The sequence below is a fragment of the Ranitomeya variabilis genome, chromosome 6 (assembly GCF_051348905.1).
Source record: "Ranitomeya variabilis isolate aRanVar5 chromosome 6, aRanVar5.hap1, whole genome shotgun sequence".
In the NCBI taxonomy this organism is placed as follows: domain Eukaryota; kingdom Metazoa; phylum Chordata; class Amphibia; order Anura; family Dendrobatidae; genus Ranitomeya; species Ranitomeya variabilis.
Window position 1 is genome coordinate 24,223,610 of NC_135237.1, and position 24,100 is coordinate 24,247,709.

The 24,100-nt window shown below is 44.2% G+C and overlaps 1 protein-coding gene across 2 annotated transcripts in view; it reads left to right on the plus strand.

The window, feature by feature from the left end:
* AGMO (alkylglycerol monooxygenase) overlaps positions 1 to 24,100 on the plus strand; it is a 214,256-nt gene that overhangs the window by 121,911 nt on the left and 68,245 nt on the right. For both annotated transcript variants that reach the window (XM_077268079.1, XM_077268078.1), the window contains exons 10-13: positions 2,637 to 2,771; positions 4,895 to 5,011; positions 6,167 to 6,249; positions 6,682 to 6,787. In XM_077268079.1, the coding sequence (XP_077124194.1) occupies positions 2,637 to 2,771; positions 4,895 to 5,011; positions 6,167 to 6,249; positions 6,682 to 6,787 (441 nt within the window). The remainder of the gene's footprint in view (positions 1 to 2,636; positions 2,772 to 4,894; positions 5,012 to 6,166; positions 6,250 to 6,681; positions 6,788 to 24,100) is intronic.

Here is a 24,100-nt window from a genome sequence, read left to right on the forward strand (position 1 = left end):
TGAAGGGCCAGAATCTGACGGGAGAGCCACCTGCTCGGGGGCTATCCCGCTATGCGACGCCTGGAGATCTCTTACCAGGCCACCAGGCGGTGGGTAGGGCGCGACCTCCTCCTCGCATTCCTCATCATCCTCCTCCACCACCTGGCCGGAGCTCCGTGACCCCTCCGGAGCCCCACCGGTCATGGCTCTGAACCGGTCGTCGTTCTCCAGCTTTTCACGGAAGGGCCCGCTGCCATCCAGGATCTCACACCTCCGGCTTTCCAGGTCTTGTATGGATTGTTTGATCTTCTTGACCGCGGCGGATAGCTCGGCCTTCTTATTGCCGGAGGCCCTGTCAGACCTCTCCTTAGCTACCCTCAACTCCCCCCAGAGGGATTTTAGCTTCCTTGAGGCGTCCTCATACTCGCAGAGGTGCGCATGGATGCGTGAACCATAGCCCACGGCGGATTCTCTAGCCGCCTTAGTACCCCAACCAAGGGGCACCGCTGCAGCACCCCTGCTCGTACTCGGCCTACCTCCGGGGGAAGGAGCCGCCGCGGCCTCAGGGGTCCTACGGGTCTTCATACTGGATCCCTTGCCTGATCCTTGGCCAGATCTTGTGGCCCTAGCCGGAGTTGGAGTCCTCCCACCCCCCGCCGGCTTGGACCGGGAGGCGGGAGCCGGGGGCCCAGCCCCGGAGGCCAGTCCCAAAATGAGCCTTCTTTCCTGGGAAGGGGGCAGACAAAAAGTCCTGGATGAAAAAGTTTACCTCCCTTCCCAGGAGCTCTCTCTATGCAGCACACAGAGCACACGGCAAGCAGGCTCCACCTCTTCCTGCTGTGCAGTCACTGTGTACATACATTACATTACTGATCCTGAGTTACATCCTGTATTATACCCCAGAGCTGCACTCACTATTCTGCTGATGCAGTCACTGTGTACATACATTACATTACTGATCCTGAGTTACATCCTGTATTATACTCCAGAGCTGCACTCACTATTCTGCTGGTGCAGTCACTGTGTACACACATTACATTACTGATCCTGAGTTAAATCCTCTACTATACTCCAGAGCTGCACTCACTATTCTGCTGGTGCAGTCAATGTGTACACACATTACATTACTGATCCTGAGTTACATCCTGTATTATCCCCCAGAGCTGCACTCACTATTCTGCTGGTGCAGTCACTGTGTACATACATTACATTACTGATCCTGAGTTACATCCTGTATTATACTCCAGAGCTGCGCTCACTATTCTGCTGGTGCAGTCACTGTGTACATACATTACATTACTGATCCTGAGTTACATCCTGTATTATACTCCAGAGCTGCGCTCACTATTCTGCTGGTGCAGTCACTGTGTACATACATTACATTACTGATCCTGAGTTACATCCTGTATTATACCCCAGAGCTGCACTCACTATTCTGCTGGTGCAGTCAATGTGTACATACATTACATTACTGATCCTGAGTTACCTCCTGTATTATACCCCAGAGCTGCACTCACTATTCTGCTGGTGCAGTCACTGTGTACATACATTACTGATCCTGAGTTACATCCTGTATTATACCGCAGAGCTGCACTCACTATTCTGCTGGTGCAGTCACTGTGTACATTCAGTACATTACACTACTGATCCTGAGTTACATCCTGTATTATACCCCAGAGCTGCACTCACTATTCTGCTGGTGCAGTCACTGTGTACATACATTACATTACTGATCCTGAGTTACATCCTGTATTATACCCGAGAGCTGCACTCACTATTCTGCTGGTGCAGTCACTGTGTACATACATTACATTACTGATCCTGAGTTACATTCTGTATTATACTCCAGAGCTGCACTCACTATTCTGCTGGTGCGGTCACTGTGTACATACATTACATTACTGATCCTGAGTTACATCCTGTATTATACTCCAGAGCTGCACTCACTATTCTGCTGGTGCAGTCACTGTGTACATACATTACATTACTGATCCTGAGTTACATCCTGTATTATGCCCCAGAGCTGCACTCACTATTCTGCTGATGCAGTCACTGTGTACATACATTACATTACTGATCCTGAGTTACATCCTGTATTATACCGCAGAGCTGCACTCACTATTCTGCTGGTGCAGTCACTGTGTACATTCAGTACATTACACTACTGATCCTGAGTTACATCCTGTATTATACCCCAGAGCTGCACTCACTATTCTGCTGGTGCAGTCACTGTGTACATACATTACATTACTGATCCTGAGTTACATCCTGTATTATACCGCAGAGCTGCACTCACTATTCTGCTGGTGCAGTCACTGTGTACATACATTACACTACTGATCCTGAGTTACACCCTGTATTATACTCCAGAGCTGCACTCACTATTCTGCTGGTGCAGTCACTGTGTACATACATTACTGATCCTGAGTTACCTCCTGTATTATACCCCAGAGCTGCACTCACTATTCTGCTGGTGCAGTCACTGTGTACATACATTACTGATCCGGAGTTACATCCTGTATTATACTCCAGAGCTGCACTCATTAGAGACGTGCCACCTTTCTTATGGGCTTTCAGTGTCTGTCATCAGACTTTCTGACTATTTCCAGAAGTATTGATTAGAGGAATTCACGTGACATTTATATATGTTTTTATAGTTGCAGCATTGTGTCTACATGTGGAAAACATTTTGGAGTACGCCTGGTTTCTTGAACAAACTGTCTGTAATATTTAAAGGACCAGGATGGGGACCAGGAAAACCTCGGCTTGGACTAGCGGAAGAACTTCCAAAAGTACGTTATTATATTTTAATGTAAGTTAATATATTTTTCTAGATCCCAAAACATCAGTGATGAAAATGTAGCAGAATTCCAGGGTAATAAACGTATTGTTTGTTGGTGTCGTGGAGCTGAGGTTGTCAATACTCCAAGGCTAAAGGGGCCGATTCATGTGTATGGGTTCATGTATCCCATGATTTCTGCCAATTATAAGACAAATCCGCCATTGAAGAACGAGATATTGATACATATCATAGAATTAATTATTGCTCGAGTATTAACCCTTTAAGCCCCAAGGATGGTTTGCACTTGGCCAATGACGGGGCCAATTTTTACAATTTTGACCACTGTCCCTTTATGAGGTTCTAACTCTGGAACGCATCAACAAAATCCTGATGATTCTGACACTGTTTTCTCGAGACATATTGTACTTCATGACAGTGGTAAAATTTATTCGATAAGACTTGCGTTTATTTGTGAAAAAATGGAAATTTGGCGAAAATTTTGAAAATTTTGCAATTTTCCAACTTTGAATTTGTATGCCCTTAAATCACAGAGATATGTCAAGCAAAATACTTAATAAGTAACACTTCCCACATGTCTACTTTACATCAGCACAATTTTGGTACCAAAATTTTTTTGTTAGGGAGTTATAAGGGTTAAAGGGTTAAAAGTTGACCAGCAATTTCTCATTTTTACAACACCATTTTTTCTTAGGGACCACATCTCATTTGAAGTCATTTTGAGGGGTCTATATGATAGAAAATAACCAAGTGTGACACCATTCTAAAAACTGCACCCCTCAAGGTGCTCAAAACCACATTCAAGAAGTTTATTAACCCTTCAGGTGTTTCACAGGAATTTTTGGAATGTTTAAATATAAATGAACATTTAACTTTTTTTTCACACAAAATTTAGTTAAGCTCCAATTTGTTTTATCTTATCAAGGGTAACAGGAGAAAATGGACCCCAAAAGTTGTTGTTCAATTTGTCCTGAGTACGCTGACACCCCATATGTCGGGGTAAACCACTGTTTGAGCGCATGGCAGAGCTCGGAAGGGAAGGAGCGCTATTTGACTTTTCAATGCAAAATTGACAGGAATTGAGATGGGACGCCATGTTGCGTTTGGAGAGCCACTGATGTGCCTAAACATTGAAACCCCCCACAAGTGACACCATTTTGGAAAGTAGACCCCCTAAGGAACTTATCTAGATGTGTAGTGAGCAATTTGACCCACCAAGTGTTTCACTACAGTGTATAACGCAGAGCCGTGAAAATAAAAAATATTTTTTTCCCACAAAAATTATTTTTTAGCCCCCAGTTTTGTATTTTCACAAGGGTAACAGGAGAAATTGGACCTCAAATGTTGTTGTCCAATTTATAACATTGTCCCAGGGGGAGGACATCATGTTATAGGGTCAGGTCGCTGATCTTACACTTTGCAGAGCACTGTGTGCTCTGAGCAGGCACTGGTAATCCACCTCCCTGCAGGACCCGGTAGTAGCCCCGCGGCCATTTTGGTCCGAGGCCTGCAGGGAGGAGACGCTCGGTACAAGGTGAGCACATCGCCTTGTACCGAGGGTCTCAGGGAAGCCCACAGGGAGCCCCCTCCCTGCGCAATGCTTCCCTGTACCGCCGGGGGTTAATGTGTCAGGGGCGGTCCGTGACTGGGAATTAAGTCCCAGGTCTCCTCGACGGGATAGTACGTCATATAGGATTAAGGGGTTAATCAATTTTAGGAGGTTAATGTCTAATTTAAGGGTCCTAGGATATGGGAGTATAATAAGGTTTTTTCTTTTTTAACCCCTTTTCTTTAAGAGAGATCTCAAAGTAAATTCCTTTTTTTCAGGGCTGTCGGGGCCCTTTGTAATTGGACCAAATTACATGCAGATAGAATAGGATCTGTTGACCTACTTCAGAAGTTTAAGCGCTTCTCCCAACTTTATTACAACCTTTAGATTATTGTCTCTCAATAAAGGTTTGGTGATGTTACGTCTCTTCAATGTTTGCTAATGTTGTGAAGACAGGATAGCTCCGCCCTCGAGGAACCATGGCCGAAGATAAACTTTAGTGCACTAACTATATTTCAGTATTTCATATACTTATAATAATTTGTACACTTTTTGATTGATTGCAGGTTACCGGTGATGAAAAACCATATGACCCAACACTGTCAACATCCTCACAGATATATGCGATGGGTCACTTTATTCTTCTCCTTGGCATCTATGAGCACATGTTTAAAGCTAAATTTGTAAGTTTTTATGTTATGGAGAATGTTGGTAACTGTTACAAATTCTGAGAATGAATATACGTAAAAGGCTACAAAAAAGTATAAAAAAATGAAATAAAAATAACTTAATATTGAAATAAATTCAGAAATAATAATATATAATAATAATAATAATAGTAATAATAATAATAATAATAATAATAATAATAGTAATAAATCAAATACTTCCAGGTCTCATTTCCTCCTGTCTTTCTTTTTCACACATAAGAGTTTATTGCACACGGTCTCTGTTAGATCTGGCAATTACATGGTTGATTTCTTGATTTTTGAGTGTCATTTATACAGTTGACATATTGGATTCTTTGTTGTATCCAGGGTTTTAGTATCATGCAAAAAAAAATGCCATAGTAAAAAAAAAATTGTATAGTATTTTATGACTTCTTGGGATGGCATAATATACAAATAATAATAATAATATTTTTTGTGGAAAAAATATAATTATTACATATAAAAAAATAAAATATACGCAGTACTACAGTCAACCCAAATTGTATCTATCACCTGCACGGATCACCCACAACTAAACATTTTTTTTATTTTTAGCATTTTGCATCTAATCGAAGGAAATAAGGGAAACATATTGATGTGAAAATTATGTAAAAAACAAATGCCCTAACATAAAGCAACAATTCCTTTACCACCTTTGTGTGCAAAAATACTAAAAGTGTCTATGCATTTAAAAGCAAGTAATCTGGTCAAGATGGGTTTAAAGAGGACCTGTCGCCAGGTCAATAGTGTCCTTTTTTAAATGTATATTCCCATGAGTATGTTCTCTTTTTTTTTTAATCCTCCAGAAATATGAGGGTTTTTTTTAGTTAGTGCTAACATTTATGGTGTTTACCAGGGTAGCATTTTCCTTCCAGGATCCTCAGGGGCGTGTCTTTAGGCTGCCCTATGTTATTACCCTGTGAGCACCGCTCCCTAAGAAAGACCATAAAAATGTGTAATATGTAAAAATTCCACAATCTGTGGAACTGTATGATGGATTAAATAAAATAAAACACATGATACTCATGGGAAAAGTAGGAATAAAATAATAGCAAAAACTGAACACTTCTGACCTGGTGACAGGTCCCTTTTTAAGGTTATTATAATTTTTTATTTTTTTATTTGCAGGTGTTAACGCAAACAATACTTCTTGTGAGGATTCTTTACATTCTCTTGACCTTAACAGCTTTTGGATACATCCTGGAGAACAAGTGAGCACTTCATTTATTAATCCAGTATTTTTTTTTTTATAAATTGTTCTTAAAGGGGAATTCCAGTCTTATGAAAAATAAATATTAGTATGTAATAACCTCGAGTTACACATTCAGAATCATCCAATTATCGCTTTGAAAAAAGCTTAAAGGGGAAATAAAGGGCAATTTTTTTTCTCTCTGAAATAGCGCCAGAGGTGCTCATCCGGAGTGTACCCCAAATATCCCGCTAACGTCCTCCATTGTACCCCACTGTGTGCCCAGCACAATCGCAGGGGGCAGATATGGTGAGAATGAGAGCAGTTGTGTAACCTCAGTCTCATGATACGAAGCTTGATGATGAGCTGAAACTGGAATTTACCATTACAAAAATATATAATATATGATTCTAGAAAAAATGCATTTTATTTATTTTATATATCTTTATTTTAGACCCAAAGCAGCTGTTCTGGAAACCGTCCGATGTTTCTTATTCCTGATGCTTCAAAGACATGGATACTTAACGACAGACATTCCCAATTTCACAACAATATGTGAGGTAAGAAAACCGACACTTACTGAGTACAAGAGATAGAGAGATAATAAATAGATAAATAATATAGATAGATGATAGATAGATAATAGATAGATAATAGATAGATGATAGATATTTGTGCTGATGACCTGGCTTCCCACTTTATAGAGAAAATAGACAATATCTGTCAGGAAATCCGCTCCCGACACCAAGTGCAATGACTCCCATCCCTCCCTGCATCTCCCCTGGCTCACTTTCCACATTCGATCCCATCACAGAAGAAGAAGTCTCCAAGCTCCTCTCTTCTTCTCGTCCGACTACATGCACTACCGACCCCATTCCCTCTCATCTCCTCCAGTCTCTCTCTCCAGTCTTCACAACTCACCTAACTGCAATCTTTAATCTGTCCCTCTCCTCTGGCATTTTCCTCTCCTCCTTCAAACACTCTATCATTACTTCATTACTAAAAAAACCCACCCTCGACCCATCCTGCACAAACAACTACAGACCAGTCTCCAATCTCCCCTTCATCTCAAAACTCCTGGAGCGCCTAGTCTACTCCCGCCTTACCCATTACCTCTCCACTCACTCCCTCCTAGACCCTTCACAGTCTGGCTTCCGCCCCCTACATTCGACAGAAACTGCACTCATCAAGGTGACCAATGACCTTCTGACAGCAAAATGTAACGGTGACCACTCTCTGCTCATTCTCCTCGATCTTTCTGCAGCTTTCGACACTGTTGACCACCCTCTCCTACTCTCTAGGCTCCAGTCACTAGGCATTAAGGACACTGCTCTCTCCTGGTTCTCATCCTATCTTTCTGAACGCTCCTTCAGTGTTCTGTTCTCCGGCTCCACTTCATCTCCTCTTCCTCTCACTGTCGGGGTACCTCAGGGCTCGGACCTTGGCCCCTTCTCTTCTCCCTCTACACGGCCCCAATTGGACAGACCATCAGCAGATTTGGCTTTCAGTACCATCTTTACGCTGATGACACACAACTATACAAGTCATCCCCTGACCTTACCCCCGCTGTACTACAGAACGCCACTGACTGTCTGTCCGCAGTCTCCGACATCATGTCCGCCCTCTATCTGAAACTCAACCTCTCCAAAACTGAACTTCTTCTGCTCCCACCATCTACTAACCTCACTAAATCTGACATTTCCCTCTCCGTGGGTGGCACCATAATAACACCCCGGCAGCAGGCGCGCTGTCTGGGTGTTAGGTTTGACTCCGATCTCTCCTTCACATCCCATATACAATCTCTTGCCCGCTCATGCCGCTTACACCTAAAGAACATCTCTAGAATCCGCCCTTTTCTTACCATGGAGACAACAAAAACCCTCACTGTCGCCCTAATCCACTCCCGCCTGGACTACTGCAATGCTCTATTAATTGGCCTCCCCCTCACTCCACTTTCCCCTCTCCGGTCCATCCTTAATGCAGCAGCCAGGGTTGTCCATCTGGCTAATCGTTACTCGGACGTGTCTGCTCTTCGCCAGTCGTTACACTGGCTGCCCATTCATTACAGGATACAATTCAAAGCACTTGTTCTCACCCACAAAGCTCTCCACAGTGCGGCCCCCTTACATCTCCTCCCTCATTTCTGTCTATCGGCCTAGCTGACCGCTGCGCTCTGCAAACGACTTTCAACTAACCTCTGCACTAATCCGTACCTCCCACTCCAGACTCCAAGACTTCTCCCGTGCTGCACCAATCCTCTGGAATGCTCTACCCCAAGATATTAGGACCATCCACAACTTGCATAGTTTTAGGCGCTCCCTCAAAACACATTTGTTCAGAGCGGCCTATCACGTTCCCTAATCAGTCATGTTATGTTTGTGTGTGTGTAGCCCATTCACTATCTCCATCTACCCCCACCCCCTGAAGATGGCTGGACCATCATTGTACATACACACCTGTACTTTGTATCCCCCCACCTCATTGTAGATTGTAAGCTCTCACGAGCAGGGTCGTCTTATTGTGCTTTAATTATTGTATTGTTAACGTTGTTACCTATGATTGTTGTTTGAAACTGTTAAACTGTAAAGCGCTGTGGAATATGTTGGCGCTATATAAATAAAGATTATTATTATTATTATAGATAATAGATAGATAATAGATAGATAATAGATAATAAATAGATAATAGATAGAGGATATATATATACAGTAGATAGATGATAGCTAAATAGACAGATAATAGATGGATAGATGATAGATAGATAGATAGATAGATAGATAGATAGATAGATAGATAATAGACAGATGTTAGATAGATAAGATAGATAATAGATAAGATATAAATGATAGATGATAGATAGATAGATAATAGATAAGATATAGATAATAGATAGATCGATAATAGATATTAGAATTCTGAGAGATAGAAAGAGATAAATATATAGAAAGAAATATAAATGTATAGAGATAGAAGGAAAGAGATGGATATATAGATAGACAGAAATAAAGACAGAAAAAGTAATAAGATTGGACAGATAATGTCAGATGTCCTCATTTTGACCAAACCTCTGCACGACCAGCTCTACCCTCACCTACTGTATTCTCACCCATCCCTTGTAGATTGTGAGCCCTCGCGGGCAGGGTCCTCTCTCCTCCTGTACCAGTTATGACTTGTATTGTTTAAGATTATTGAACTTGTTTTTATTATGTATACCCCTCCTTACATGTAAAGCACCATGGAATAAATGGCGCTATAACAATAAATAATAATAATAATAATAAATAATAATAATTTTGACAAGATAAAAAAAGAATCACCCTCTTAAGAAATGTAAGTAACAAATTCTAATGATTTTTGGCTTTTTGTGTTTATTTTGTGCTTATTCGCAGTTGGTTCATTGTTCTAATTTTACACAACATATATTTATATTTTTCATCAGTTTGTTGCTTGTGATTTCATCACAATAGTTTTTTTTTTTCCTTCCCGAGATACTATTTCCCCGTAACAAGGCGCATTAGTGGTGTGCTTTTTCGGCGGTGTTTGGCTCGCTTTGACCCATTTCTATCCCCCTATTTATGGCATGTTTATGCTCGCTGAGCCTCTGCTCTTGGTTTCCACTGCACAGATCCGCTCCAGAAATCTTGCACTTCATAAACCAGTCTGATCTCCACCATCGATTTCTTAGGTGTTCCAGCGCTTACCAGGTATAGGGATAGTGGTTTTCAAGATGGAGTTTGAAGAAGTTTATGAAGTGTCATATGAATGCAGAGCGAGCTATAAAGGGGAAACCAATTGTTTTGAGACGTATGTGGAATAAATTTTGAGTTGCATGGGACGTGTGCGTCTGTTTTAAGGAATCATTTTCAGACATTTTTAAAAAAAAAAAAAAAGGAAAAAACAGGATACTTTAAAAAAAGAAATGGAGGAAAATGAAATTGATATTGTGATGTAAACTTGCTGTAAGGTGGAGTTAAAGGCAATTACTCAATACATTATACAGCTGGGGCAGAATAAAATATAGGCATAAATTACATTTATGTGATTAAATAATTAACATTTGTCATGTGCATATGTATTCACCCCTTTTGCAATGAAGCCCCTAAAAATTTCTGGTGCAAGCAATTCCCTTCATAAGTCTCATGATTAGTGACGAGATGTGCCCCTGTGTTTCAATCTAAGTGTCACATGTCTGTCACTGTATACACTTCACCTTTTCTGAAAGGCCACAGAGGTTGCAACACCATTAACAAGGGGCACCACTAACCAAACAACACCATGAAGACCAAGGAGATCTCCAGACAACACCAGGAAGACCAAGGAGATCTTCAAACACCACCATGAATACCAAGGAGATCTCCAAACAACACCATGAAGACCAAGGAGATCTCCAAATAACACCATTAAGACCAATGAGATCTTCAAACACCACCATGAATACCAAGGAGATCTCCAAACAACACCATGAAGACCAAGGAGATCTAAAAACAACACCATGAAGACCGAGGAGATCTCCAAACAACACCATTAAGACCAAGGAGATCTCCAAACAACACCATGAAGACCAAGGAGATCTCCAAACAACACCATGAAGACCAAGGAGATCTCCAAACAACACCATGAAGATCAAGGAGATCGTCAAACACAACCATAAAGACTAAGGAGATCTCCAAACAACACCACAAAGACCAAGGAGATCTCCAAACAACACCATGAAGACCAATGAGATCTCCAAACAACACCATTAAGACTAAGGAGATCTCCAAACAACACCATGAAGACCAAGGAGATCTCCAAACAATACCATGAAGACCAAGAAGATCTCCAAACAGCACCATGAAGACCCAGGAGATCTCCAAACAACTCCATGAAGACCAAGGAGATCTCCAAATGACACTATGACGACTAAGGAGATCTCCAAACAGCACCATGAAGATAAAGGAGATCTCAGGGACAAAATTGTTGAGAAGTACAAGTCAGGGTTGGGTTATAAACAATATTTCAATCTCTGATGACCCCCGGAGCACCATCAAATCCATTATCATCAAATGGAAAGAACATGGTACCACAACAAACCAAACAAAGAGAGGTCGTCCACTAAAACTCTCAACGTGGGCAAGGAGGGAATTAATCAGAGTGGCAGCACAGAGACCAAAAGTGACCCTGAAGGAGCTGCAGAGTACCCAAGCGGAGACTAGAGTATCTGTCCATATGACCACAATTATTATTTATTTATTATGTTTTTGCTTATATAGTGCTATCTGATTCCACAGCGCTTTATATACATTATCATCACTGTCATAAATGGGGCTCACAATCTTCATTCCCTATCAGTCTTTGGAGTGTGGGAGGAAACTGGAGAACCAGGAGGAAACCCACACAAATACGGGGAGAACATACAAAGTTCTTGCAGATGTTGTTCTTGGTGGAATTTGAACCCAGGACAACAGCACTGCAAGACTTCAGTGCTTACTACTGACCCGCTGTGCTGCCTGTTCACCCCATAGAGGTGGCCTTTATGGAAGAGTGGGTTGAAAAAAGCCTTTACTTGGACACAAAAATTGTAAGGCTCATTTTGAATTTTGCCAAAAAAACATGTGGGAGACTCCCCAAATGTGTGGAGGAAGTTGCTGTGGTGATGTGACAATAAATGAACTTTTTGGTCAAGAAGGTAAATGCTACGTCTGACTTCAAACCAAGACAGCTCATGTCCCTAATTACACCATCCCCACAGTGAAGCATGGTGGTGGCCGCATCATTGTGTAGGGATGTTTTTCCACAGCAGGGGCAGAGGAAATGGTCAGAGTCGAGTGGAAGATGGATGGTGCGAAATACAGGGATATTCTTGAGCAAAACCTGTTTCAGTCTGTCAGTGATTTGTGACCGGGACGGAGGTTCACCTTCCAACAAGACAATGACCCAAAGCACACTGCTAAAGCAACACTCGAGTAGTTTAAGGGGAAACGTGTAAATGTTTTCGAGTGGCCGAATCACAGCCCAGACCTTAATCCAATGGAAAATTTGTGGTGAGACATGAAGATTTCTGTTCACCAGAGGAAACCATCTAATGTGAAGAAGCAGGAGCAGTTTTGCCTTAATGATGGGCCAAAATCCCAGTTGCCAGATGTGGAAAGCTCATAGAAACTTATCCAAAGTGATTAGCAGGTGTAAATGCCGCAAAAGGAGGCTCTACAAAGTACTGACTTTAGGGGGGTGAATAGTTATGCTCACAGACATTTTCAGTTATTTTGTCCTATTTGTTGTTTGCTTCACAGCAAGAAGAAAACCAAATGTTCTCAGTTGTAGGCATGATCTGTACAGGAACTGATGCACATCCAAAAAAAACTGTGAAATTCCAGGTCGTGAGGTAGCAAACCATCAAAAATATCAAGGGGGTGAATACTTTTGCAAGCCACTTTAAATAGATAGGTAGATAGATAGATGATAGACAGAAAGATTAAATAAATAGACAGACATAGTCAGTGATCTCGGGCTTCTGGACGGGGGCACTGGGAGCTGACTCTTACCTGCCATCATCCCCAGCTCCTCTTTTGATTAGTTGCCTTTTTTTGTAGGAGGACTGTTTTTTACGTTACTCTTGTCTTAAAGGGGTTTACTTCGCTTATTAATTGGCCAAAAAAATTGCAAAGTGCATGTAAAAACTAGCAACTTTGCAATTAGCTTCTTATTAAAAATCCTCTGCATTCTGAAAAATGGGGGAAATTGTAATTCTATAGTTTACAGATCGTTCTCTAGGTTACCAGCCACTTCTGCAGTCTGTCAGAGGTGGCCAGTTTCCTAGGCACTTGAATGCTGCATACATTGGAGCCTGTAAGCGCTGGCCGGATCGCTGGGGTATATTATCAGTCTGTGTCTGCAGCTTTATATCATTGGGGAGATTTCTTTATATTTCGGTTATTGCAGTGATCTCTCCCCGCTGTGATATCTGCTCTTTGCTGGATGAGACGCATTCACTATGGGAAGTGTCCGTCTTTCGGGAGCTATGAATCTCCCTGGTGCAGCAGAGCACTTGTGACTGACAAGAGAAGAACTATAATGTAACTAAAAGTCGGAAAATAAAACTTTCATACTCCATAAACTTCCTATTTCTTAGCCAGAGTAAATTCAGTCCAATTCTCTCCCTGCTGAGCCTGGAATCTGTAGTCTTCTACATATTGGATTTCAAATTTGAGCTTTGTGTTTTTATACGATATATAAATAATACGATGTTATTTTTTCCAAAATACTTTAAAAATATGGAATTGTTTAATTTCAGATTATATGAAACATCTATTTTGCTGATACAGAGATCCTGCTTCAGAAATAGAGATAAATTATAAAATTGCACCTGCAACCACCACTAGGGGGAGTGTGGGAGCTGACTGCATACATCGGCCTCAATACCTATCAATGGCTACTATGTCATGAAATGATAGTGATATACAGTAGAAATATTCATATGGACGTTAGTTTCAATTTTATTCCTGACCACATGGTGTGCTATTAAACTTGTAACTAAAAGGCATACCACATAACGGATTTTAACCCTATTTATGTACCCCTTTAAGGGCACACTAGCTGATTCCAGCCAGCTAACGCTCGGCACGCTCGTTGCTATCTAATTAATGCTGCTGGGTGTGGTAATGTGTGGGGACGCAGCCTCATGTGGTAATGTGGGGGACGGAGCCTCGTGTGGTAATGTGTGGGGACGGAGCCTCATGTGGTAATGTGTGGGGACAGAGCCTCGTATGGTAATGTGTGGGGACGGAGCCTCGTGTGGTAATGTGTGGGGACAGAGCCTCGTATGGTAATGTGTGGGGACGCAGCCTCATGTGGTAATGTGTGAGGACGGAGCCTCGTGTGGTAATGTGTGGGGACGGAGCCTTGTGTGGTAATGTGTGGGGACGCAGCCTCGTGTGGTAATGTGTGGGGACGGAGCCTCGTGTGGTAATGTGTGGGGACGGAGCCTCATGTGGTAATGTGTGGGGACAGAGCCTCGTATGGTAATGTGTGGGGACGCAGCCTCGTGTGGTAATGTGTGGGGACGCAGCCTCGTGTGGTAATGTGTGGGGACGCAGCCTCATGTGGTAATGTGTGGGGACGGAGCCTCATGTGGTAATGTGTGGGGATGGAGCCTCGTGTGGTAATGTGTGAGGACGGAGCCTCGTGTGGTAATGTGTGGGGACGCAGCCTCGTGTGGTAATGTGTGGGGACGGAGCCTCGTGTGGTAATGTGTGAGGTCGGAGCCTTGTGTGGTAATGTGTGGGGGTGGGATTATGTGTGGTAATGTAATGGGGCGGGATTATCTGTGGTAATGTGTTGGGGGGTGGGATTGTGTGGTGATGTGGTGGGGGGCGGGATTATGTGTGGTGATGTGGTGGGGGGCAGGATTATGTGTGGTAATGTGGTGGGGGGTGGGAATATGTGTGGTAATGTGGTGGGGGGCGGGATTGTGTGTGGTAATGGGTGGGGGCGGGATTATGTGTGGTGATGTGGTTGGGTGGAGCTACTGTGCAGGGGGCGGGATTAGCGAGTAATCACGATGCCTTTTATATATATAGATGGGTGTAAAAAACAGGAACCCGCCTGAAGCCCTAAACAGCTGGATACTAGAGATTGTAGAACTGAACTACTGCACACCAAGGATTAAAGCTATAAACTGAGATTATAGAACTGACTCACTGTACCCCAGGGACTGTGGAATTAACCCACTGTATGCTAGGGACTGTGGAACTAACCCACTTTCCACCAGGGACTGTAGAACTAACCACTAACCCACTAAACAACAGGAAATGTAGAACTCACCCACTGTACACCAGGAACTGTAGCACTAACCCACTGTATGCTAGGGACTGTGGAACTAACCCACTGTACACCAGGAACTGTAGCGCTAACCCACTGTATGCTAGGGACTGTGGAACTAACCCAATGTACACCAGGGACTGTAGAACTAACCCATTGTGCACCAGGGACTGTGGAACTAACCCACTGTACACCAGGGACTGTAGAACTAACCCATTGTGCACCAGGGACTGTAGAACTAACCCATTGTGCACCAGGGACTGTAGAACTAACCCATTGTGCACCAGGGACTGTAGAACTAACCCATTGTGCACCAGGGACTGTAGAACTAACCCATTGTGCACCAGGGACTGTAGAACTAACCCATTGTGCACCAGGGACTGTAGAACTAACCCACTGTACAACAGGGACTGATGTGCTAAGCTACAGGATACTAGACACAGTAGAAGTAACCCACAGTACCCCAGGGACTGTAGAACTAACCCACTGTACACCAGGGACTATATAACTAAGCTACTGTACACCAGAAACTGTAGAACTAACCCTGTCATGATCTCAATGGCAAGAGAACATAGCATAAGCATATATAGGAACTAGCTCTTGGAAGATGGGAACTGAGCTGACCATGAACTAAACCTAACGCACAACTAGCAGTGGCCGGGTAGCATGCCTACGTTGATTCTAGATGCCCAGCCCAGCCGGAGGACTAAATAAAGCTAGCAGAGGAAAATATTAGTCCTAGCTCACCTCTAGAGAAATACCCCGAAAGGAGACAGAGGCCCCCCACATGTATTGGCGGTGAGTTGAGATGAAATAACAAACGTAGTATGAAAATAGGTTTAGCAAATTTGAGGTCCACTTACTACATAGCAGAAGACAGAAAGGACACTTTCATGGTCAGCTGAAAACCCTATCAAAAACACCATCCGGAAATTACTTTAAAACTCTGGCATTAACTCATAACACCAGAGTGGCAATTCCCGTTCACAAGAGCTTTCCAGACACAGTAACGAAACTACAGCTGTGAACTGGAACAAAATGCAAAAACAAACATGGACAAGAGTCCAACTTATCTAGTAGTTGTCTAGGAGCAGGAACAAGCACAGAGAGGCTTCTGATAACATTGTTGACCGGCAAGCAACTAACAGAGCAGCAAGGTTATATAGCGACTCCCACATCTTGATGGGAACAGGTGAACAGAGAAGATGAAGACACCAGTTCAATTCCACCAGTAGCCACCGGGGGAGCCCAGAATCCAAATTCACAACAGTACCCCCCCCCTCAAGGAGGGGGCACCGAACCCTCACCAGAACCACCAGGGCGATCAGGATGGGCCCTATGAAAGGCACGAACCAGATCGGAGGCATGAACATCAGATGCATTCACCCAAGAATTATCCTCCTGGCCGTATCCCTTCCACTTGACCAGATACTGGAGTCTCCGTCTGGAAACACGAGAGTCCAAGATTTTCTCCACAACGTACTCCAACTCACCCTCAACCAACACCGGAGCAGGAGGCTCAACGGAAGGCACAACCGGTACCTCATACCTGCGCAATAATGACCGATGAAAAACGTTATGAATAGAAAAGGATGCAGGGAGGTCCAAACGGAAGGAAACAGGGTTAAGAATCTCCAATATCTTATACGGGCCGATAAACCGAGGCTTAAACTTAGGAGAAGAGACCCTCATAGGGACAAAACGAGAAGACAACCACACCAAATCCCCAACAGAAAGCCGAGGACCAACACGACGGTGGCAGTTGGCAAAAAGCTGAGTCTTCTCCTGGGACAACCTCAAATTGTCCACCACCTGCCCCCAGATCTGATGCAATCTCTCCACCACAGCATCCACTCCAGGACAATCCGAAGATTCCACCTGACCAGAGGAAAATCGAGGATGAAACCCCGAATTACAGAAAAACGGGGACACCAAAGTGGCAGAGCTGGCCCGATTATTGAGAGCGAACTCCGCCAATGGCAAAAAAGCAACCCAATCATCCTGGTCAGCAGACACAAAACACCTCAGATATGTCTCCAGGGTCTGATTAATCCGCTCGGTCTGGCCATTCGTCTGAGGATGGAAAGCGGACGAAAAAGATAAATCTATGCCCATCCTAGCACAGAATGCCCGCCAAAATCTAGACACGAATTGGGTCCCTCTGTCAGAAACGATATTCTCAGGAATACCATGCAAACGAACAACATTTTGAAAAAACAGAGGAACCAACTCGGAAGAAGAAGGTAACTTGGGCAGAGGAACCAAATGGACCATCTTAGAAAAACGGTCACACACCACCCAGATGACAGACATCTTCTGAGAAACAGGCAGATCTGAAATAAAATCCATCGAGATGTGCGTCCAAGGCCTCTTAGGAATAGGCAAGGGCAACAATAATCCACTAGCCCGAGAACAACAAGGCTTGGCCCGAGCACAAACGTCACAAGACTGCACAAAGCCTCGCACATCTCGTGACAGGGAAGGCCACCAGAAGGACCTTGCCACCAAATCCCTGGTACCAAAAATGCCAGGATGACCTGCCAACGCAGAAGAATGAACCTCAGAGATGACTCTATTGGTCCAATCATCAGGAACAAACAGTTTATCAGGTGGGCAATGATCAGGTCTCTCCGCCTGAAACTCCTGCAAGGCCCGCCGCAGGTCTGGAGAAACGGCTGACAATACCACTCCATCCTTAAGGATACCTGTGGGCTCAGAGTTACCAGGCGAGTCAAGCTCAAAACTCCTAGAAAGGGCATCCGCCTTAACATTCTTAGAACCCGGTAGGTATGACACCACAAAATTAAACCGAGAGAAAAATAATGACCAGCGCGCCTGTCTAGGATTCAGGCGCCTGGCGGTCTCAAGATAAATCAAATTTTTGTGGTCAGTCAATACCACCACCTGATGTCTGGCCCCCTCAAGCCAATGGCGCCACTCCTCAAAAGCCCACTTCATGGCCAAAAGCTCCCGATTCCCAACATCATAATTCCGCTCAGCGGGCGAAAATTTACGGGAAAAGAAGGCACAAGGCCTCATCACGGAGCAGTCAGAACTTTTCTGCGACAACACTGCCCCAGCTCCGATCTCAGAAGCGTCGACCTCAACCTGAAAAGGTAGAGCAACATCAGGCTGACGCAACACAGGGGCAGAGGAAAAACGGCGCTTAAGCTCCCGAAAGGCCTCCACAGCATCAGGGGACCAATCAGCAACATCAGCACCCTTCTTAGTCAAATCGGTCAATGGCTTAGCAATATCCGAAAAACCAGCAATAAATCGACGATAAAAGTTAGCAAAGCCCAAAAATTTCTGAAGACTCTTAAGAGAAGAGGGCTGCGTCCAATCACAAATAGCTTGAACCTTGACAGGATCCATTTCAATGGAAGAGGGGGAAAAAATATATCCCAAAAAGGAAATCCTCTGTACCCCAAAAACACACTTCGAACCCTTCACACACAAAGAATTAGACCGCAAAACCTGAAAAACCCTCCTGACTTGCTGGACATGAGAGTCCCAGTCATCCGAAAAAATCAGAATATCATCCAGATACACAATCATAAATTTATCCAAATAATCGCGAAAAATATCATGCATAAAGGACTGGAAAACTGACGGAGCATTAGAAAGACCAAAAGGCATCACTAAATACTCAAAGTGGCCCTCGGGCGTATTAAATGCGGTTTTCCACTCATCCCCCTGCCTGATTCGCACCAAATTATACGCCCCACGAAGGTCAATCTTAGAGAACCACTTGGCCCCCTTTATGCGAGCAAACAAATCAGTCAGCAACGGCAATGGGTATTGATATTTAACAGTGATTTTATTCAAAAGCCGATAATCGATACATGGTCTCAAAGAGCCGTCTTTTTTTGACACAAAGAAAAAACCGGCTCCTAAGGGAGATGACGATGGACGAATATGTCCCTTTTCCAAGGACTCCTTTATATATTCTCGCATAGCAGCATGTTCAGGCACAGACAGATTAAATAAACGACCCTTTGGGTATTTACTACCCGGGATTAAATCTATGGCACAATCGCACTCTCGGTGCGGAGGTAACGAACCAAGCTTGGATTCTTCAAAGACGTCATGATAGTCAGACAGGAACTCAGGAATTTCAGAGGGAATGGATGATGAAATGGAAACCACAGGTACATCCCCATGAGCCCCCTTACATCCCCAGCTCAACACAGACATAGCTCTAAAGTCGAGGACTGGGTTGTGAGATTGCAGCCAAGGCAATCCTAGCACCAAATCATCATGTAGATTATACAGCACCAGAAAGCGAATAATCTCCTGGTGATCCGGATTAATACGCATAGTTACTTGTGTCCAGCATTGTGGTTTATTATTAGCCAATGGGGTGGAGTCAATCCCCTTCAGAGGAATAGGAGTCTCCAAAGGCTCTAAATCATACCCACAGCGTTTGGCAAAGGACCAATCCATAAGACTCAAAGCGGCGCCAGAGTCGACATAGGCGTCCGTGGTAATAGATGACAAAGAGCAAATCAGGGTCACAGATAGAATAAATTTAGACGGTAAGGTGCAAATGGAAACAGATTTACCAAGCTTTTTAGTGCGCTTAGAGCATGCTGATATAACATGAGTAGAATCACCACAATAGAAACACAACCCATTTTTCCGTCTAAAATTCTGCCGCTCGCTTCGGGACAGAATTCTATCACACTGCATACTCTCTGGCGACTTCTCAGTGGACACCGCCAGATGGTGCACTGGTTTGCGCTCCCGCAAACGCCTATCGATCTGAATAGCCATTGTCATGGACTCATTCAGACCCGTAGGCACAGGGAACCCCACCATAACATCCTTAATGGCATCAGAGAGACCCTCTCTGAAAGTCGCCGCCAGGGCGCACTCATTCCACTGAGTAAGCACAGACCATTTACGGAATCTTTGGCAGTAAATTTCCGCTTCATCTTGCCCCTGAGATAGGGACATCAAAGTTTTTTCTGCCTGAAGCTCCAAATGAGGTTCGTCATAAAGCAACCCCAAGGCCAGAAAAAACGCATCCACATTGAGCAACGCAGGATCCCCTGGTGTCAATGAAAAAGCCCAGTCTTGAGGGTCGCCCCGGAGCAAGGAAATCACAATCCTGACCTGCTGTGCAGGGTCTCCGGCAGAGCGAGATTTCAGAGACAAAAATAATTTGCAATTATTTCGAAAATTCTGAAACCCGGATCTATTCCCCGAGAAAAATTCCGGCAAAGGAATTCTCGGCTCAGATACAGGTGCATGACAAACAAAATCTTGCAAATTTTGTACCTTCGTGGCGAGATTATTCAAACCTGCAGTTACACTCTGAAGATCCATTACAAACAGGTGGACACAGAGCCATTCAAGGTTAAGAGGAGGTAAGAAGCAGCTAGACAGCAATTAAGGGCTAGGCAGCAAAACTCTGAGGGGAAAAAAAAAAAATTTTCCCTCAACACTTCTTTTTCTCCTGCTTCAGCCCAAACAATTAACACTTTGCGGGCCGGTCAAACTGTCATGATCTCAATGGCAAGAGAACATAGCATAAGCATATATAGGAACTAGCTCTTGGAAGATGGGAACTGAGCTGACCATGAACTAAACCTAACGCACAACTAGCAGTGGCCGGGTAGCATGCCTACGTTGATTCTAGATGCCCAGCCCAGCCGGAGGACTAAATAAAGCTAGCAGAGGAAAATATTAGTCCTAGCTCACCTCTAGAGAAATACCCCGAAAGGAGACAGAGGCCCCCCACATGTATTGGCGGTGAGTTGAGATGAAATAACAAACGTAGTATGAAAATAGGTTTAGCAAATTTGAGGTCCACTTACTACATAGCAGAAGACAGAAAGGACACTTTCATGGTCAGCTGAAAACCCTATCAAAAACACCATCCAGAAATTACTTTAAAACTCTGGCATTAACTCATAACACCAGAGTGGCAATTCCCGTTCACAAGAGCTTTCCAGACACAGTAACGAAACTACAGCTGTGAACTGGAACAAAATGCAAAAACAAACATGGACAAGAGTCCAACTTATCTAGTAGTTGTCTAGGAGCAGGAACAAGCACAGAGAGGCTTCTGATAACATTGTTGACCGGCAAGCAACTAACAGAGCAGCAAGGTTATATAGCGACTCCCACATCTTGATGGGAACAGGTGAACAGAGAAGATGAAGACACCAGTTCAATTCCACCAGTAGCCACCGGGGGAGCCCAGAATCCAAATTCACAACATAACCCACAGTACCCAGGAGACTGAAGCTCCAAAGAACTGGAAACTAGAGACTTAAATAAGTTGTCCGCTACTTGGACAACTTCTTGTCATATTCCTCGCTTGGTCCTCAAAAAATAATAAAGCCTATACTCACCTCCAGTGCCGGGTCCCTTCCCATGGTGTCGGCACTCGGACTCCCCGATGTGATATATGACTCTGGCGCCCAATCAGCACTGGCGTCACTGTCTCCGCCTTCAGACAAAACGTTCATGAAGAGGAAGTCCGGGATCAGCTGCAGGGTGGACTTCCTCTTCCTGATTGTTTTGTCCAAAGGCGGAGACAGTGACGCCAGTGCTGATTGGGCGCCGGTGTCACGTGTCACATCAACCACACGAAAGCCTCGGGGAGCGAGAGTGCCCACACTGCGGGAACGGAGCCAGCACGGGAGGGGAGTATAGGCTTTACTTTACATTTTGATCAAGAAGGGGTTATCCTAGTAATGGACAACCCCTAAACACCTAGATACCATGGTCTGAAGGACATAACATTCCATAATTAGCCACTAGTCGGTATTCTAGATCCAGATACTTGGCATCAGGGACTGATAATAATGGCTAATATTAATTATTAAGCCACTAAACACCAGGGATCTGAGACGAAAACTTCAGTTTCTATCAAGTGAAACAGTGAAGCCACTGGACCCTGGGGTTGGATCAGCAGAGCTCAAGACACCAATAAAACACAAGTCCACTGGACCTCGGAGACTGGAGAAGCCTAGGAGCCACTCAAGCTCAGCTGTCCTTCACTAACACGTTCAGCACTGCTTCATTTTAAGCTCTACTCTGTTCCTAAAGTGCTGCTGATGACTGAGGGCTTTGGTTTCATAGCCATAGCTATAAAAATAAAGTTAAGCAAACTACTTGGAAGAGTTTTGAAGTTCCTCTGTTAATTAATTGCATATGGACACCTCTGTAACCTCTGTAGCACAGATTATACCGCCACATGGATTTCACACGCCTCATTAGTTTTTATTATCTCAATTTGCCAAGACACCAACTCATCACGGCCTCTGCACTTACTGCAACCTTACTGTAGTCAGTTTAACATTTATTTGGTCTTAAATTAGGAATTAAAAAAACCCGACTTAAGTTCTGAATATTCTTGTGCATGAAAGTGTTTCTTTAATAACACAGTGGCGCGGGTTCTGTAGCGGGTGGCAACATTTCTTTGTTCACCTGCTTGTGAAATCTATGTCCACCACTAGAGGGTAATGCACAAGAGCTGTGCATGAATCCTATTGACAATCAGGCAGAGTACATGGATCAGACACAGAACCACTGCCAGAACCACACTGCCTTGACCTCCAGCCTGTCCACCATAGTAATAATGCTCCACCTGCCCTGACCCCCTTCCTGTCTACCATAGTAATAATACTCCACCTGCCCTGACCTCCTTCCTGTCTACCATAGTAATAATGCTCCACCTGCCCTGACCCCCTTCCTGTCTACCATAGTAATAATACTCCACCTGCCCTGACCTCCTTCCTGTCTACCATAGTAATAATGCTCCACCTGCCCTGACCTCCTGCCTGTCCACCATAGTAATAATACTCCACCTGCCCTGACCTCCCTCCTGTCCACCATAGTAATAATACTCCACCTGCCCTGACCTCCTTCCTGTCCACCATAGTAATAATACTCCACCTGCCCTGACCTTCCTCCTGTCCACCATAGTAATAATACTCCACCTGCCCTAACCTCCTTCCTGTCCACCATAGTAATAATACTCCACCTGCCCTGACCTTCCTCCTGTCCACCATAGTAATAATATTCCACCTGCCCTGACCTCCCTCCTGTCCACCATAGTAATAATACTCCACCTGCCCTAACCTCCTTCCTGTCCACCATAGTAATAATACTCCACCTGCCCTGACCTTCCTCCTGTCCACCATAGTAATAATACTCCACCTGCCCTAACCTCCTTCCTGTCCACCATAGTAATAATACTCCACCTGCCCTGACCTTCCTCCTGTCCACCATAGTAATAATATTCCACCTGCCCTGACCTCCCTCCTGTCCACCATAGTAATAATACTCCACCTGCCCTGACCTTCCTCCTGTCCACCATAGTAATAATACTCCACCTGCCCTGACCTCCTGCCTGTCCACCATAGTAATAATACTCCACCTGCCCTGACCTCCCTCCTGTCCACCATAGTAATAATACTCCACCTGCCCTGACCTCCCTCCTGTCCACCATAATAATAATACTCCACCTGCCCTGACCTCTTTCCTGTCTACCATAGTAATAATACTCCACCTGCCCTAACCTCCTTCCTGTCCACCATAGTAATAATACTCCACCTGCCCTGACCTCCAGCCTGTCCATCATAGTAATAATACTCCACCTGCCCTGACCTTCCTCCTGTCTACCATAATAATAATACTCCACCTGCCCTGACCTTCCTCCTGTCTACCATAGTAATAATACTCCACCTGCCCTGACCTCCTTCCTCTCCACCATAGTAATAATACTCCACCTTCCATGACCTCCCTCCTGTCCACCATAGTAATAATACTCCACCTGTTCTGATCTCCCACCTGTCCACCATAGTAATAATACTCCACCTGCCCTGACCTCCTACCTGTCCACCATAGTAATAATACTCCACCTACCCTGACCTACCACCTATCCACCATAGTAATAATACTCCACCTGCCCTGACCTCCCACCTGTCCAACATAGTAATAATACTCCACCTGCCCTCACCTCCCTCCTGTCCACCATAGTAATAAGTCTCCACCTTCCATGACCTCCCTCCTGTCGACCATAGTAATAATACTCCATCTGACCTGACCTCCCTCCT